The sequence below is a fragment of the Lepus europaeus genome, chromosome 5, assembly GCF_033115175.1.
Source record: "Lepus europaeus isolate LE1 chromosome 5, mLepTim1.pri, whole genome shotgun sequence".
NCBI classification, from domain to species: Eukaryota; Metazoa; Chordata; class Mammalia; order Lagomorpha; family Leporidae; genus Lepus; species Lepus europaeus.
In genome coordinates this window covers 18,682,695-18,701,105 of record NC_084831.1, presented here as the reverse complement: position 1 = coordinate 18,701,105, position 18,411 = coordinate 18,682,695, and the positions used below count along the sequence as shown (strand labels likewise).

General features: G+C 53.7%; 1 protein-coding gene and 1 pseudogene across 3 annotated transcripts in view; both read left to right on the top strand.

Annotated features, from left to right (window-relative positions):
• The window catches only part of RHCE (Rh blood group CcEe antigens), a 36,929-nt gene that overhangs the window by 3,865 nt on the left and 14,653 nt on the right, over positions 1-18,411 (top strand). For all 3 annotated transcript variants that reach the window (XM_062193176.1, XM_062193175.1, XM_062193174.1), the window contains exons 2-3: positions 9,481-9,667; positions 13,071-13,221. In XM_062193176.1, coding sequence (XP_062049160.1) covers positions 9,481-9,667; positions 13,071-13,221 — 338 coding nt within the window. The remainder of the gene's footprint in view (positions 1-9,480; positions 9,668-13,070; positions 13,222-18,411) is intronic.
• On the top strand, positions 347-4,946 carry LOC133760477 (phosphatidylinositol-glycan biosynthesis class X protein-like; annotated as a pseudogene).

Sequence of the window (18,411 nt, the reverse complement as noted above, 5' to 3'; positions counted from 1 at the left end):
AGACGAGCCCGGGGGGTCGTTGTGCTACCTTCTGTGCCTTAGTACATCCTTAAACGTTTCCATAATGCCTAGGCTGCCTGGTGTTTGGAGCAGCGTGGGGAGGCTTCTGGATTAACGTGAATATCGAACACCTCGCAGGGTCTCCAGCTGCACCCAGCACCTCGAGAGACAGATGGCCTAGGTCAGCAGTTCCCCACTCCGGCAGCCTTAGGGTTTCCTGGAAGTTACTAGAAAGGCAGAACCCAGGCTCCAGTCCAGGCCTCCCGATTAGGCCACTTGAGGGTGGAGACCACACAAGAAAGCTTGCGAACCGCTGAGCCGGACTGATGTAGGCTCCTGGCGTGCCATGTTAGCTGTGAGCGTGAGCACGTGGACTAACTGCTCAGCTTCTCCCCGCCTCCAGGTCAACTGCTGCCGTTTGGCGCTAGTATTTATCTCACTAAGAGCTGGAAGGACTGAAAGAGTTAACACACATAAAGACCGACATTATTAGTTTTTGTTATTAATAGTCTTTAAGTTCTTATTTTTTAAAAAATATTTATTTATTTATTTATTTGAAAGTCAGAGTTACACAGAGAAGGAGAGGTAGAGAGAGAATCCACTGGTTCACTCCCTAATTGGCTGCCTTGGTCAGAGCTGCGCCGATCCGAAGCCAGGAGCCAGGAGCTTCTTCCAGGTCTCCCACACGGGTGCAGGGGCCTAAGGACTTGGGCCATCTTCTGCTGCTTTCCCAGGCCATAGCAGAGAGCTGGATCGGAGGTGGAGCAGCTGGGACTCAAACCGGCGCCTATATGGGATGCCGGCACTGCAGGCGGTGGCTTTACCCTCTACGCCACTGCACTGGACCCTAGTTTCTTATTTTTTAGATAAAAATTAAGCTAGAAGTGCTAATATTCTAGAAACTTTTTTGGGTTGTGTTGGGCGCTTCTTGTAGTTTGTGCTCCTTGCTCTACTGACAATTGGGCTGGAGGACTTGAGATGGAGGCCAGTGGGCAGGGGCAATGGAGAGAAGCAAGGAGTTCAGGTTCCAGAGATATTTAGGGGATAACAGCAGCCATTCTTGGTGAAAAGGAGGGTGGCGAGGAGGATGGCTACGGGTGTGTGATCTGGAGAATGGCAGTGCCAATCCCTGAGATGAGAGGCCCAGAGCAGAGGCAGGTTGTGGGCTCAGTGAGCAAGGGCGTGGTCCTTGTGGGCATGGAGTTGAGATGCCTGGGAGGAGCTCAGGCGACACAGTGTATCAGTTCCCTATTGCTGCATAACAACCACGCCCAGACTCAGTGACTTAAAATAGCAGCTCTTTAACTCATTTGTGATGGTGACTCTGGGTTCAGCAATTGGGCTGGGCTCAACTGGGTGGTTCTTCTGTTGGATTTGCCTTGGGGATCTCACTGGAGGGGGATGGGTTCAGAGGGCCTCATTCTCGGGTTTGCAGTTGGTGCTGGCTGGCCGCTAGGCACTGTGGTTCCTGCAGCTGACTCCCACAGAGAGAGGACAAGCCCAATATGAAGGTGCTTTTCTAGCCTCTGATTGTAGCTTGTTTATTAATGTTCCATTGGCCAAAGCCAGTGACTCTACTGGAAGGCGTGATTCAATTGGGGGCTATTACTGGAACAGTCTGCCACACAGAGCCTGCCCTAGGGCTACCAAAGTGAGGCACCACCCTAAGTCCTTGCACTGTGGGTGCCACCAGCTCTCCCTGTACCTCTCAGAGGCAGGGAGAAGGGCTGTGAGAAGCCACCTGCCACATCTCAGCCTTGGGCCGTCCCTTTGGGAAATCTCTTTCCCTTCCCAGGCAGCTGCAGCTGAAGGGGAGTGTGGAAGTAGAGGCTGTGGGATAAGACAGAGGCAAAGTCCATGCATGGCTCCAGCCTGGGGCCACAGACATCTCCCCTGCTCAGCAGCAAGGAGACAGTGTAGGGGTGCAGGCCAGAGCCTGGGGGATGGAAGTGGGATTGGCTTCAGAGCCATCGGTGCTGAAGTCTCAGCAGGGCAGACAGAGGGGCAAGAACAGAGGGGTTCCAAATCCAGAATGGCTAGGGGAGCAGACTGTGGGGTGGCACGGCAGGGTGTGGGGCTGCAGGCTGGTGGGGGTGGCAGCATGGCGGGGGCTGCAGGCTGGCGGGGGCTGCAGGCTGGTGGGAGCAGCTGCCCGTGTGGATGAACACGGGAGATCAAACTGCAATTATCCAAACTCTTTGCAAGTGGACAGACAGGTCTGGAGAAAGCCCAGTCTTGCCCAAATTCACACAGATAACAAGGACGGGCACAGGGTGACATTTCCAGACCTCACTCTGCATCCGATGCTGGGCAAAGGGATTTGCATGCTCCAGTGAGCTCGGTGCTCCCCACATTCCTCAGGGCAGGTGTCATTGTTTCCTACTATTTTTACAGCTTAGGAGGCTGGGACACAGAGGTAGAGCAGGCCCTGACCCTTGACCATCTGACTCAGAGGCCCGTGGGCATCACCATTACACCGTGGGTGCTGTGTGGGGAGGCAGGATGGCACAGTGGCTGAACCCCGGTAGTCAGGGTTCAAAACTTCCTGCCATCGTTTAGAGTTGTGTGACCTGGGCCTGCCTTTCCCCGTCTGTAAATCGTACCTACTGCATAGGTTGCTGTGGGTTTAGGCTGGGAGGCATTGCAACAGGGCTGGTGGGTGCAGGGTTCCCTCTAGTGATGCTAATTATCACCTCCTCTGGTGCTGGACTGCAGGTTAGACTTTCTTACTCCAAGTCATGGGGCTTTCCTGAATTTTGCCCAAGAGCCTGCCTTAGACCTAGACCAGGAGACGTCCCCAGCCCAGTCCTTGGGGGCCCAGGGGCGCATCCTCTCCTTATCACCCTGAGCACCTTTCTCTCCTCTGGCTTATCAGACGGGGCAGGCTCTGGGAGGCGGGAACTGGGGCCCATGAGGAGTCCCTGAGCTGGGCTGTGGCCCTGACGTCGGGGGGATAGGAAGTGGGTGGATGCAGGGGGCGAGGGGCCAGGGAGCCTGAAACCAGACGGTCTTTGCAGAGCAGTCGGGGTGCCTGGGCTCTGCCAGCACCTGGACACTGCCGCCTCATTTCATCTTGCTGGCTGAGGCCCAGTTCCTCCGATGGACAGTGCGGGCCCTCGACAAGGAAGGCCCTGGCCCCCTGTCTGGGATCAGGGGCAGCAGCTACACCCTGGATCCTCCGACTTTCTAATCCTATGGTCCCCCTCTACTCTTAATCTGATGCCTCTCTTCTACCCATCCTCCCACTGACCCTCTCCTTGGAATATTCTAGACTCTAAGGGCCTTCGAGAATATCAAGTCCAACTCCTACAAGTTATGGATAGGGAAACTGAGGTCCAGAGAGGTCAAGGCACTCACCTAAGATCCCGTAGGCTGAATCCGAGTCTCTCAAGTTGGGTATGAAGTTGCTATTAGCCGCAGGCCTCACCACTCCCAAACACACAGTGCATCTTCATATACCTGTTTCCTGCTTGGCTCCTCATGGACTCTGAGCCATCCCAGAAGGCACCTCTGGGGAAGACAGCGCCCTGCCCACTCCCATTCATAAAAGGATGCAAGGAGGAGATGGAAACATCCCTTGAACCTGCTGGAGAAGGATGCCCGCTCTGCACCCACTGCCCAGATCCCCGATTCCCCCGGGTTCTCAGGGGCCTCCTATGTCCTGGTCCTATAGGCCAGCCCCCAGGCGCGTGGTGTTTTCAGCAGGCGTGGACTTGAACAGCTTGTGTCAATCAGAGGAGCTTCAAAGACCCCGGGGGGCTCCTAGGAGCTGCCTTGTGGCAAGCAGCGCTGGTGCGGGAGGTGGGGCAGGAGCCGCGCTGGTCCCATCCCCTGCTGAAGGGGAGTCACCACCGGGCACCCCCCCCCCCCCCCGAGCGCTGTCCGTGAGCCAGGCACTGGCCGAGCTCTGCGGTGGGCAATGACTGCCTTTATGTAGCTGACAAGGAAAGTAAACAACGCCCGCCCCACAAGCGAGGGCCCAGGGCTGTGGGCGAGAAGCACACTAACGGCCATTGGTGTTAAGTCAAAAATGGCCGCTGGTTAGCAATTTAATACGGTTTAGTGTAACAGAAAACCATAGCACCAGGGTCTGTCGGAACTCGAAGCCCCTGCGGCGTTTCCTTTCCTTCCTTCCTTCTCTCCTTCCAATTTGTTTTATTTGAAAGTCAGGGTTAACAGAGAGATAGAGAGAGAGGGAGAGATCTTCCATTTACTGGTTCACTCCCCAGATGGCCACAGTGGCCAGCGCTGGGCCAGGCACTAGGAGCTTCATCCAGGTCTCCCAGGCACTTGGGCCATCTGCTGCTGCTCTCCCACATTATCAGGGAGCTGGATCAGAAGTGGAGCAGCTGGGACTTGAACTGGTGCCCACATGGGAAGCTGGAGTCGCAGGCAGTGGCTTTCCCTGCTGCACCACAGCGCAGGCCCCGCCCTCTCCTCCCTCCCCTCCGTCTTTGTTAAAGTTGTTTAGTGTCTCTGTGCTGGCTGCTGAAACTTTAACCACCAATAGCAAAAGTAAAGAAATCTCCCAAATCCATGGAGAAAGCATTGAGGACTTACAGACCTGCCGACTCTTAATTAAACAGGAAATCCCAACAGGACTTTTTGTGGATCCATATGAATTGGCTTCATTACAAGAGAGGAAAATAACAGAGAGTTTCCAATTTTGAAATGCTGGACTCAATCAGAAGTGGCAGCTCCTTGTGCTTTGGAGAATGATATCTGCCAGTGGAACAGTATGAAGTACAGATCAGTATTTAAGAATGTGACTCTGCAGGTTCCAGTGGGACTGACCATTCATACCTCTTTAGTATGTTTGGTGACTCTGTTCATTACAATCCTGTGTTCTGTGCTGATCCTTATAGCCGTTTTCAAATACGGCCATTTTTCTCTTTAAGTTTTATGCAGTTAAATACTTTCTATAAAACTAAATAGACCTACTCATTTGTGACTAGAGATGTTGTTCTACAGTTAACTCATTACTTTTTTTTGTCTTTGTTTATGTCTAAAATTATGTTTACTAACTGAAATCTTGAATCATTCTCAGTTAATTCCAAAATTTAGTGTTCTACTGTATAAAGCCTTGATAAACCTCAAACATCAAAAGCCAAAAGAGGAAACTTCATTTTGTTAATTTTTAAAAATGATTTTGTTTATTTATTTGAGAGGTAGAATTACAGACAGCTGAGGGAGAGACAGACGGATACATCTTCTATCCTCTGGTCATTGCCCAAATGGCCACAGTGGCTGGAACTGAGCGAATCCAAAGCCAGGAGCTAGGAGCTTCTTCCAGGTCTCCCACGCATGCAGGGGCCAAAGCACTTGGGTCATCCTCTACTGCTTTCCCAGGCCTTAAGCAGAGAGCTGGATCGGAAGAGGAGTAGGGAACTGGTGCCCAAATGGGATGCTGGTGCCATAGGTGGAGGCTTAGCCTACTACGTTCAGGGCCAGCTCCCATTTTGTTAAATTAATATTTCTACTTGTTGAGTTGTGGCTTTATCTATACTGAAGATAGGAAAATATTTATGTATTAGAGATAAGTTAGTCTCGTTTTGTGAGTATAAACCTTTGAATTTAAGCTAAAAATTGAAAAAAATCATTATAAATAAGAACAAAATAATGGGAGTGAAAGTCAAGTTAAATAAACACTAATTACATGAGAATATTAAACCATCCAGGGTTTCAAAAAGAATCATTGAAGTAGGACACTAAGAAATAATAATATCAAAATGGATTATCTGTTAAAGCATCTTCATTTTTTTTAAATTTCACATTTCTTTTTAATGTATGAATTGGTAAAGGGCTTGATGAAACTGAGTACTATGTTTTAGTTCTGCTTTTAGTACACATACTGATTTTGTCAGAATATTAAAATTATGTTTTTAAAGAGAATACTTGTATTTTCTTAATTTTTATATTTATTAAAAAATAAAAATGCCAGGTGATATTTTCTTTTAAATAAAGGATCTTGATTTACTGTTATACATGAGAAAAAATTAGAAAACAAAGTAAGTGCTGTAGGCTAATTAAAAAATAAAACTTCCAGGTGAGTGAGTGGCATAGCAGCTAAGACGTCTTGGGACGACCCTCATCCCATATCAGAGTGCTGTGGTTCAGTCCTGGCTTTGCTCCTAGTTCCAGCTTCCTACTAAAGTGTGCTCTGCAGAGGAGAGAGTCATGACTCAAGTAGTTGGGACCCTGCCACCCACGTGGGACACTCAGATTGAATTCCTGGCTCTTGGCTCCTGGCTTTGGCCTGGCTGTCCCTGGCTGTTAGGGGCATTTGGTGAATGGGGATCTCTGTCTTGTCTGTCCTTTTGCCTTTCAAATAAATTAAATAATAAAATAAAAGCAGAAAACTAAACAAACAAAACTTTAGGGGAAGCATGTTTTAAAACAGAAGCTAGGTTTCCATAGCCTTGGCTGCTCATAACAAGAGCCTCGGGTGATCACTGTCATAAATAAGAGTGTCAATTGTTAAATCAATTACAGGAGTCACTGTGCACTTGCTCCACATAGGACCTCTGTCCTTAATATGAGAATTAACGGTAAAACCAGTCTTTAAACAGTACTTTATACTTTGTGTATCTGTGTTGGTACAAACTGTTGAAATCTTTACTTAGTATAGAGTTGATTTTCTATATATAAAGATAATTAAAAATGAATCTTAATGAAGAATGGGATGGGAGAGGGAGTAGGAGGTGGGACGGTTTGTGGGTGGAAGGGTGGGTTTGGAGGGAAGAACTGCTATAATCCAAAAATTGTACTTTTGAATTTATATTTATTGAATAAAAGCTTTCTTAAAAAAAAAGAAAGAAAGAAATCTCCCAAATACAGAGATAATATCCATGGGGAAGAAAATAAAAATCCTTCCAGATCTATCTTTGGCGTCTATACATGTGTGAAATAGTTGGTGTTTATTGCAAAATAGTTGTTCCTATCCTGAGCAACTCCACGCATTTGATTCTGGCACCCTGGTCGGGGACAGCAATTTTCCCACTTAGCAGATGGGACTGGGAAGAGAGCAGATATGAAGGCACTTGTAAAAGTTCCTGGGGGGCTGGTGCATTGACGTAGTGGGTAAAAACCGCCGCCTGCAGCACTGGCATCTCATATGGTCACTGGTTCGTGTCCCGGCTGTAGCACTTCCAATCCAGCTCTCTGCCGTGGCCTGGGAAAGCAGTAGAAGATGGCCCAAGTCCTTGGGTCCCTGCACCCACATACGAGACCTGGAAGAAGCTCCTGGCTCCTGGCTCCAGGCTCCAGATTGGCTCAGCTCCAGCTGTTGCAGCCACTTGGGGAGTGAACCAGTGGAAGGAAGATTTCTCTTTCTCTCTCTGCCTCTGCCTCTTCCCCTCTGTAACTCTTTCAAATAAATAAATCTTTAAAAAAAAAAAAAGTTCATGGGAAAGTGGGATTAAGAGATAAATTTAACTTGGTGCAAATACATTTGAAACCCATGTCTCATTTTTCCATAATACCATTTCCATGAACGTTTTGGAGGTTTCAATCCTGGCTGTATGGGCTGGGGCAAATTCCTGAATTCCTCTGTAACCTCAGTTTTCATATCTGTAGGATGGTGACAGTAACAGCACTCACCTCAAAGAGTGGCTGTGAGAGCGGGAAGAGTCTACGCCACGTGACCAACCCAGGGTGGCACATGGTGAACAATGAACAAATGCAGGCTGCTACTGAGGCTCAGAGAGGTTGAGGAAGTAGACCAAGGTCACACAGCTAGGAAGTGCCACGGCTCTGACCTGAACCCACCTTGGTAGAGGTCTGAAGCCCAGACTGCTGAATACCTTTCCTTTCCTTTTTCTTTTTTTAAAGATTTTTATTTATTTATTTGAAAGAGTTACAGAGAGGGAAAGGCAGAGGCAGAGAGAGATCTTCCATCTGCTGGTTCACTCCCCAAATGGCTACAATAGTCAGGGCTGGGCCAGACCAAAGCCAGAAGCCAGGAGCTCCATCCAGGTCTCCCACGTGGGTGCAGGGACCTAAGCAATTGCTGGGAGCTGGATCAGAAATGGAGCAGCCAGGACTCGAACTGCTCCATGGGATGCCGGTGCTGCAGGGGGCAGCCCAACCCACTAGGCCACAGCATCGGCCCCTCTTTTTTTTTTTTTTTTTTTTAAGATTTATTTTATTTGAAAGGCAGAGTTATACACATACACAGAGGTGGAGAGATCTATCTTCTGGTTCACTCCCCCAAAGGCCACAACAGCCAGGGCTTCGCCAGGCGCTTCATCCAGGTCTCCTCTGTGGCTGGAGGGGCCCAGTGACTTGGACCATCTTCTACTGCTTTCTCAGGCCATTTGCAGGGAGCTGGATCGGAAGTGGAGAAGCCGGGACTCAAACCGGCACTGCAGATAGCAGCTTCACCCGATAGGCTCAATGCTGGCCCCCGCTGACCATCTTTCAAAGCCGGATTCAACCTGAGCGCTCCTGTTTCCCTTCTGCTTGTCCTCTCCTTGCCAGTGGCTCCATCTGTCCGTCCACCTACCTGCCTTGGTTACCTCTGCTCTGGGGCCAGGAAAGGTGAGGGCCCCCCGGTGGGCCTGGTGTTTAATGCTGCCTGCCCCTTCACCCCCACCCCAGGGCCCTGGCAGCAGGTGGCGAAGGCAGCCCCCCCGGGGGTCTGTCTGCCTGGGGTGTCACCAAACAAGCAGCCTCAAGTGGGAGTGGCTCAGAGGGTGACAAGTGCAGGAGATGGCAGGAAGGCGCTGTCCCCCGAAGAAGCCGCCTCCCCACCCAGCAGGCACCAGGGCTTTTGCAGCAATTTTTGCAGCAAGGGTTGGAGGAGCATCGAGGATGGAGACTGGAGCAGAGCCCTTCCTGCTCAGGCAGCTCTCACCCACACAGGCATCTGGCAGCTGCCCTGGTTGGTGGAGGTCAGGCCCCCTGCTGTATACAATGTAGCAAGATGAGCTTTCCTGGAACCGCTCTGGAAAACAAGCTCTGATCACACTGCTTCCAGATGCTCCGCCCTGCTCCTGGGTCCCCCTTAGCCTCAGTCCTCCACTCTGGGATCCAAATGGTGCCTGCAGGAGCCCTGGGCCCACCTCCGCTTGCTCCTTGCCGTGTGACCCGGGCCAGGTCACTGAGCGTCTGGGCCGTGCGGGACCAGGGGGCTGAGCCCGATGTCCCAGAACGGCAGCAGCAGGGACGTCTCCTGAGTGGCCACTCTGTGCCCAGCACCAGTCCCGAGGGCTCCCCAGGCTCATGGCATTGTTTACAGACGAGAAGAGGCCTACAGTTCCCGGGTACCCGGTGTGAGCCGGGTCTTGGCGGATGCACTTCCCCGGGGGCGCCAGCTCCCACATTCCTCACCTCCAGCCTGCACGGCTGCATGTGCTTTACCCCAGCACTGCAATCAGAAAAAAGGCCATGGAAGGATCTGGAATAGCCCCTTCCAGCGGCCATTCTGTGCAACTCTTGGCTCACTGCCCTCCTTCCTCCCGCCTTCTCTTCCCCGAGCAGTGGTCCAGGACCTCTCGGTCATGGCGGCCCTCGGCTTGGGATTCCTCACCTCATCTCTGCGAAGACACGGCTGGAGCAGTGTGGCCTTCAACCTCTTCCTGCTGGCTGTGGGCGTGCAGTGGGCAGTCCTGCTTGATGGTTTCCTGAACCAACCCTTCCATGGGAAGGTGTCCATCAAACTGTCCAGGTAACCCTAAGATGGCCCGATTGCCTTTGGGTACTTGAGAAGATGGGGGAGCCAAGACGGAAAGTTCTAGAAGAGCTGCCAACAATGTGGTGCTACAGTTAGGATAGACTTAGACCAAAAGACTATGCGTAGTTCACCTGGCCTGTAAGTGGAGCTGATCCTGCATTCTGTCTGACAGCCTCTTCACTGAGCTCACTGGTCAGGGCCAGGGGAGGGCGACAGCCCTCCCAGGAGCCTCCCTGCTTCGATTCTCAATTATGATTTTGTGATGTTATGCCATCAATGTAGGTTCGTGGAAAAATCAAGAAAAACATATTAGGCAAAGAGAAACAGAGACCACACCTGAAGAGACAGCCTCTCTTAGAAAGAATGCTCGGGGCCGGCACCGCAGCTCAACAGGCTAATCCTCTGCCTGCGGCGCCGGCACACCAGGTTCTAGTCCCGGTTGCCCCTCTTCCAGGCCAGCTCTCTGCTGTGGCCCGGGAGTGCAGTGGAGGACGGCCCAAGTCCTTGGGCCCTGCACCCCATGGGAGACCAGGAGAAGCACTTGGCTCCTGGCTTCGGATCAGCGCGGTGCGCCGGCCACAGCGCACCAGCCGCGGCCGCCATTGGAGGGTGAACCAACAGCAAAGGAAGACCTTTCTCTCTGTCTCTCTCTCTCTCACTGTCCACTCTGCCTGTCCAAAAATAAATAAATAAATAAATAAATAAATAAATAAATAAATAAATAAAAAGAAAGGATGCTTGGCCCGCGGACGCCAGCGGACAAGCGCTTAGTCCTCCCCACCCCCATTGCTTCCCTTCTATGGCCTTTCATCTGCTCGGGTGGGGGAGGCCAGTGCTGAGAACCAGCAGAAGTGACCCCCGGTGCTGGACGGCTGCCTCACGGCTGCCAGCCTGGCCGATGGGCACATGGGGACGCATGGAATTTGCACACACATCGTGACACCCTTTTAAGAAAGGCGTTGGCCCCTGACAGGAGGAACGCAGTGAACTTTTTCCTCACTGCTTGTTTTTTGTCTTACCCAACTCTGAATCGCGGCCCTGCCCAGATGGTGGAGAACCCCATCTGAGGCGCCCCGGGCGCCTGGGGGCCTCTGGAGGCCCCGCCAGCCCCGCTCTTGGCCCCTGCTGAGCCCTCCGGGCACTGCTGTTGGATCGCCGTCCGCGGGCCAGGCCCTGTGCCCACACTCCACAAATCCTGCTGTTTCTTTCATCCTCCCAGGTAGGGATCTCACCTGGCATACAGGTAAGGGAATGGAAGCTCAGAGACGGAAGGCACTTGCCTGGGCTCACACAGCTAAGTGGTGGCCGTGGCTTCCGTTTTTCAGTAGCTGAAACCCTTCCAGAACGGCTGTGTCCTGAAGCGGTCTCACCAGCTCCCCGTTGGCCCTGGAAGCAAACGACAGCTCTCCATGCTTTCCCTTGTTAAAGGGCATTACTGGATCCCCCCACCCCTCCCAGCGCTCCACCAGGGAAGTGACAAAGGCACCCTGGGGGAGCCGTGGCAGGGGCGACCCTAGCCCGGTGTCTGCTGCCTGGGCTGAGCGGCACACAGGCCTGCAGCCTTCTGTGCCTTGGCAGTCGGAGCAAGAAGCCCCCTGGGACACCTGCAGGGACCTGCTGGTTCTTGACTCCATCCAGGAAGACAGGAAGGGGCCACCTGCAGCCGGAGGGCCCGGCTCCACCGGCACCCCTCGGGGGCTGCTTCCCGGGGCTGTGGCCCTGCTGGAGCTGGCTTCCCAGAGCAGAACAGTGGGCTTCCTCCTGCTGGGCAGGGCGCTGGCCGGCCTCCCGGGCGTCCGTGGAACGAGTGCCACCGGCCTCGGTGCTGCACGGGTCCTGCCTTGGCCGACCCTCCAGGGCCGGGCCCTGTTTCTCAGCTTTGCCTTTCTTTCTTTTCCTCCTATAAGAACTTTCCTCCTATAGTGAACGACTAAGGAAACAAAACATGAATTTTCCTGCTGCATTTTGAAAGACCCGGGGGACTCTCCCCGGAAGACGCTAGCCACAGCCGACCCGCTTACTGCACCTGACACATCTCAGCGCGCTTTGCCCTCCTGACAGCTCCAGGGGCATTGCCTGCACCTTACAAAGGCACTGAGCACAGAGTGGTTAGGTCATCTGCCTGAGGTCACACAGCCAGGAGTGGTTGAGCCAGAGTCCCAGCCCAGTGGCCCACCCCTGAGACCACCCTGTCAACCAGTGTACTTGACCGTCTCCACGGCTCCGCAGCACCCCCGGCCCCTGAGGCCGGCACACACTCTCCAGCATCAGCCTTTGTGGACGAGTGGACACTCCCTTACAAGGCACACTCTGCCCAGGGGTGATGAGCTCCCTCACTGGGAATCACGCCTGGTCCCCAGGGGATGCCCGTGCCCTTGTCCAACCTCCTTCCAGAACCTTGGGGCCGTCAACAGGGCGCTGTGTCTGCAGCTGACGCTGGGGCGGCTGTGCCCAGGCCACCGGGTTTGAACCTCATGGCTGTGCGGCTGTGGCCAAAAACCTGCCTTCTCGCCTTGGTGGCCTCTCACCTCGATGACCTCTTCTGTAAAATGGGGGCTGACGCACGGCAACGTGACACCGTTTTGCAGCTCACTATGATGGAATAACACCCTAACGCCGACTACATCATCTCGTTGTGGGCTGTGGTCACAGCCGCATCACCCTTCGCTCCAGCGGGGCAGAGAGGGTCTCAGAGCAAGGTGTTCAGGCGACAGTGGACTGTGCCTGGGCTGTGCCACTTCCTCCAGGAAGCCCTCCAGGATGAGCATGCTCTCTCCTTCCAGCGAATCCGCAGCGCTGACACTGCAGGTTTGCTTAGTCCATGGCGTGGAGAGCTGTCCTCCCAGCTGAATCACAGAGCACTTTGAAGACAGGAGTTGCGCCTCCTCCGGTAAGCGCGGCCTGGAGAGCAGGAAGGCGCGAACGACGGACCCCCTTGGAAGTGAGGCTTCCATCCTCTGTGAATTCCGGGGCCAGGCACGCAGGAGCGAGGGGCTTGCTTCTGATGCCGCCGCACTCCCACGGGCCACGGGCGCTGCCGGGGCTCACTGAGCAGCTGCCTGGGCGGCAGAGCAGGGGCGCCAGGCTCGACCAGCTTCCCAGCGCGCTCCCACCCGAAGTGCAGCGTGGTGAGACGCAGCTGCAGGGCGCCCTGTACTGAGCCTCTGCGGGCGGTGCCTGCCGAGCGGACGCCCCGGCGTGCGGGCTCCCAGGAGCGGGCCCTGCGCCCTGGGCGCGTCGCTCCCTGTCCTGGACTGAGGGCGAGAGGGAGCCCCGCCGTGGGTGGAAACCTTGCCTTGCTCCCTGATGCGTCCTCGGGGAGCTGAACAGCCGCAGGCAGGGGGCCGGCTGCGGGAGCGAACGCGTGAGCGCCCCCCTCTCTCTCCTCGCCCCGCAGCCTGCCGCTGGCCGCCATGAGCGCCACGTCCGTGCTGATCTCTGCGGGCGCCGTCCTGGGCAAGGCCAGCCTCGTGCAGCTGCTGGTGATGGCGCTGGTGGAGGTGACGGCCTTCGGCACGTTGAGGATGCTCCACAGGAAGGTCCTGAACGTGAGTCCCGGCGCTGTGGGGAGGGCCAGGGGCCCTGGAGCGGGGAGCGGGACGCGGGGAGCCGGGGTGGCTGCGGCGCCCCTGCGGGAGGCTTCGCCAGACGTGGGATTACGCAAGTGAGGTCGAAGCCGCGTGTGTAGACACGGATCCCGCCTGCCTTCGACTCCCAACGTAGGATGGCGTAGAACTGTGCTCTTCCCCCGCGCGCACGGGTCCCAGCGAGGCGCACTGCCAGGGTCTCCCAGTGTGCGGCAGCAGCTGCGCGAGTGATGTCGCCGCGAGAGGCGGCCTCTCGCAGCTTCCTCGCCTTAACCCCAGCCCCGGGGCTGCGGGTGGCCGATGGGCGAGCAGAAGGGTGCGCAGGGCTCCCGCCGGAGTTGGGCGCCCAGCCCGGGGTTTGCATCCCAGCTCTCCCTGCGTCCCGTGCCGCCCCGGGCAGGGGGAGCCTCTGAGACTTCAGATTCTCCATCATTCTCCGAGCAGGGCAGTGCTACCGCGCTGGGCTTGGGGGGGCAGCCGAATTAATGAAGGGGGGGATTTTTGTTATGCCTCAGGGGGCGCAGGGTAAAGGACTTTGGATTTTGCCCTGAGAAATACAGGGCGCCTTGGGGCGTTGGAGCAGAGGAGAGAGACATCCGATTCATGTTTTCAGAGACTCACTCTGGCTGCTGGGTTCAGAAAAGCCTGGGGGGCTGGGCAGGGGAGGGGCGAGTGGAGACCAGAGAGGAGCGTGGGGGTCATCGGGCTTGGGCACTGAGAGCCGTGGAGGTGGCTGGGGAGCAGTGGCTGGACTCTGGCGCCGTTTGAGGGCAGAACTGGCAGGGTGTGCGTCAGGGCTGCACGTGGGGTGGCAGAGAAAGACCAAGGGCAGAGAGCATTTCCAACGTTTGCTCTGGAGCCAGTGGCTGGCCGATGGGGACTTGGGCTAGAGCAGATCCGGGAGGGAGAATCCAGGGTTCAGTTTTGAATGTGACAGGGTTACGGTTCTGCTTAGCATGGCCTCAACAGTGTTAGGAAAAGGGCTCGCCAGCGCCCCTGGCTCTGCTCCCTGGAAGGGTGCCATGGGGGTCCTTGAGGAAGTGAGCCCGGCAGACGGGAGGCGATGGCTGTGAAAAGCTGAGAAGTGTGAGACGGGGATTTGGGAAGAGGTGCGGGTACTGGGTTTGACCAGCACTAAAGCTGCACGTGGACATGGGCGGATGCAGGGAAAGATGCTGGAGGGGAGAGGAAGGAGTTGGGCGGACCAGGTGGTGTCTGGGGAGAGGGATGGAGAGGGAGAGGGTTAGGGCTCAGGGAGAGGAAGGAGTTGGGCGGATCAGGTGGTGTCTGGGGAGAGGGATGGAGAGGGAGAGGGTTAGGGCTCAGGGAGTGGAAGGAGTTGGGCGGACCAGGTGGTGCCTGGGGAGAGTGATGGAGAGAAAGGCTGAAGGGCAGGTGCAGACATGGGGGGGGGGGGCCTGGGGCAGGCACAAGGCTGACACCTGCAGCAGGAAGCCGGGGTGGGGGTGGGGCTGGAAAGGAAAGAGCGTTGACCTGGGAGGGGATACGTCTTGTCTGTTGATTTTCGGTTCTCTCTGTCTGTATACATGACTTCTATTTTTACTCTTAAGCACTTCCGTGTACACGTCCCCCAAATTCAGGCATTCTCTTCCATAGCCATTGTTCAGTTAGCAAAACTGAGAAGTTAATATGGAAGTGATTTTATCATCTCACTGAAATTTCACCAACTGCCCGATAATATTCTGTCCAGCAAAAGAAAAAACTTTTCCTGTTACAAGATCAACTTTGCACTCAGTTTCTTGCCTTTTTATCCATGTATCTACATGTCTCTATCAATATCTATTTATATATCTGTCAGTCATCTGTCTATACACATCACCTGTCATTTACCTGTCTATCTGTGTCATCTGTTATCTGTCCTTCCCTATCTATTGTCTGTTTCTATCTATCCACATCTATCCATCCATCTTTCATTTACCTACCCTTGGTAATTTTACACTTTATTGATCTATAACAGTCCTTTGGTCTTTCTTCCTCTTCCATGACCTTGACCTGTGTTGAAGCTACGCACTGTTGTTTGCTGGAATGTGGCCTTGTCTTTGGTTCCTCGAGGTTAGATGGAGGCTGTGCAGCTTTGGCAGGAATTCCGTAGAAGGCACGTGTGTCCTTGCTATCAGAAGACACAGTCTCCACGTGTGCCATTATGGGGCGTGTTGACTCAGATCACTTGATTTCAGTGGGGTCTGCCAGCATCTTCCACTGTAAAGTCACAGTTTTACTCTTTTTTTTAAAATATGTATTTATATATTTGAGAGGCATAGTTACACAGAGATAGAGAAAGGTCTTCCACCCATTGGCTCACTCCCCAAATGGCTACAATGGCTGGAGCTGGACCGATCTGAAGCCAGGAGCCAGGAGCTTCTTCTGGGTCTCCCATGTGGGGTGCAGGGGCCCAAGCACTTGAGCCATCTTCTGTTGCTTTCCCAGGCCATTAGCAGGGAGCTGGATGGGAAGTGAAGTAGCTGGGACTCGAAACGGCGCCCAAATGTGCTGACCCCTAAGTTACTCTTTGTAATGAATTAACGTGTTGTTAGAAGACAGGTTCCTCTGAACACTCCATTTCTCATCAGACTTTCACCCTCTGATCTTAGCAACCATGATTCCTGCCTGAATCAGTGAGGACTATGACGACGGCCAATACTGGTTTTTGTAACTCCACCGTCCCTTCTGACCTCCGTTAGTGGGCATTGTTCTGTTAGGAGGCGCTCTCACTTCTTCGTCTGTTTGTGTCACTGTGGCTTCATGGAGTCACGTCGGCACGCTTTATTTTTTCTCTTTGTTTAATAAAAAGATTAATTACAATGCCTTGGTGCGAAGGGAGAAATGTCACTGGGCGCTCTCTGAGGCCGAATGGGGGGAGGTTGAGTATAAGGCCCGCCAGGGGCAGGAGGTGAAGCCAGACCCAGGGAGGGGCTGCATCGGGTACCAGAAGCCTTGGAGAGCCCAGGTAGTTCACGCTCTCCCTCTCCTGGGAGAGCTCGTGTCTCTGCACTGCACCATATCACCCCGCCTAACCCCTCCCCGCCACGTGTTCCTGCGTTTCCCCGTCCCAAACCGCCCAGAAAAGAACACTGCTCTGAGTTCTCCCAGTTCCAGAGTTGAGGCAGCGAGAATCAGGTTGGGCTCCTGAGTCTCTGGTCCACCCAGCTGCAGCTAGCATGGACGATGGCCCACGCAGCCAGCAAATGGCTGTGGAGAAGCGGGTCGGGCGGAGTTGAGACAGCTCTTGGCACTCCCTCATCCCCTGTCAGAGTGCCTGGCCTGGAGTCCCAGCTCCGCCTCTGATTCCAGCTTCCTGCTAGCCTGCACCTGGGGGGCCGCAGGTGATGGCCCAAGTACCTGGGCCTCTGCCACCCACCCGCGGGACCTGGAAGGAGTTCCTGGTATCCGGCATTTGGAGCGCGAAGGAGCAGACGGAGGACCTCTGTCACTCCGTCTCTCCCTTTCAAATGAGAATAAAATAAGACAAGTGCATGAGCGAGCACTCGCTATACGCAGAGCGTTGTAGCCCTGTCCTGCTTCCCTGGGGTCTTCCTAGTGACGCCTTGAAGAGACTGGATTCACCCACTGCCATTTCTTCTCTTCTTTGCCGCGTTGACCTGCTGGATTCACGGTCGCGGGGAGGATGTAGCATTGACTGAGGGCTCACTCTCCTCCAAACTTCAGCTCCACCTGGGTCCTGCTCGGTGGGCAGCCCGGGGGACCCAGAGCCGGGGATCGGAGTTCAGGCGACTCCAGAAACAAAGCATGCAGGCCAGTGAGCCCCGAGGGTGGTTCCTGGGCTCCTGGAGGAGCTGGAGAGACTCCAGCCTGCAAGCCCTCCTCCCAGGCCTCACCGCGGTCGTGGCGTGCGGCTGGCCGTCAGCCGTTCACTTCACAAAGGTCTGTTTGGTGCCTCTTGTGCTCTCAGCGCTCTTGGGGCAGTGGGAACCCTGAACTCTCGCAGGAGCTCCAGTCTGAAGGGAGAGGTGGCCAGTACACAGCGAAACAGGCAGAAGATGGGGCGAATGGCACAGCCACACGCACTCCTGGGGAAAACGAAGCAGGGACAAGGTGTTAGGGGACCGGGGAAGGCTCCACCAAGACACAGCCATGGAGGAAGTGAGCGAGCGCACAGCCACATGGGGATCTGAGGATAGCGCAGGGGCCAAGGGAGTGGTCTGTGACCTCCAGATTGTGGGCGTGTGGTGATAACAAACAGCGGGTAGACTCTGGGTTGGCTTTAGAAGGAGCTGAAATTCTCCACAGGGGTGGGCATTTGGCTTAGCAGCCACGGTGCTGGTTAAGATGTCCACAAGCTGCATCAGGGTGCCTGTGTTCAACTTACGATTTTATGACGTTTGTTGATTTGCAACTGTTGAACCATCTTTGCATTTCTGGGATAAATCCCACTTGATCGTGATGTATGATCTTTTTTAGGTGGTTTTTGACTCGATTTGCTAGTATTTGGTTGAGAACCTTTGCATCTGTGTTCATTAAGGACATTGGTCTGGGGCCTGCTTCCACCAGGGATGAATAAGGCCTCATTTTCTGCTTAAAGATAAAAAAAGGATATAGGTCTATGATTTCTTTTCTGTGTCATGTCTTTGGTTTGGTATCCAAGTAATGCGGGCCTGATAGAAAGAGTTGGGCGTAATTCCACCCTGGTCAGTATTCTGGGACGGTTTGAAGAGTGTTGGAGTTACTTCCTCTTTGAATGTTCTGTAGAATTCAGTAGTAAAGCCATCAGATTCCAGATTTTTCCTTGATGGAAGACTTTTGATTACTTCTTCAGTCTCTTTCCTTTTATGGGTCTGTTTAGATTGTCTATATCTACTTGATATACTCTTGGTAGGTTATATGAATCCAGGAATTTATCCATTTCTTTGAGATTTCCCAGGTTATTAGCACACAGTTCTTCACAGTAGTTCCTGATGATCCTTTGTACTTCAGCAGTGTCAGTTGTAACGCCTCCTTTTTCATCTCTAAGTTTATTTTTTTTTTCTCTTTTTTCCTTTCTGGCTGGAGGTTTATTTTATCTTCTCAAAAAATCAACTTTCTGTTTTGATCCTTTGTTTTTTTTTAGTTTCAGTTTCATTTATTTCTGCTTCGATTCTTATCATGTCTCACCTGTTGATTTGGGGTTTGGTT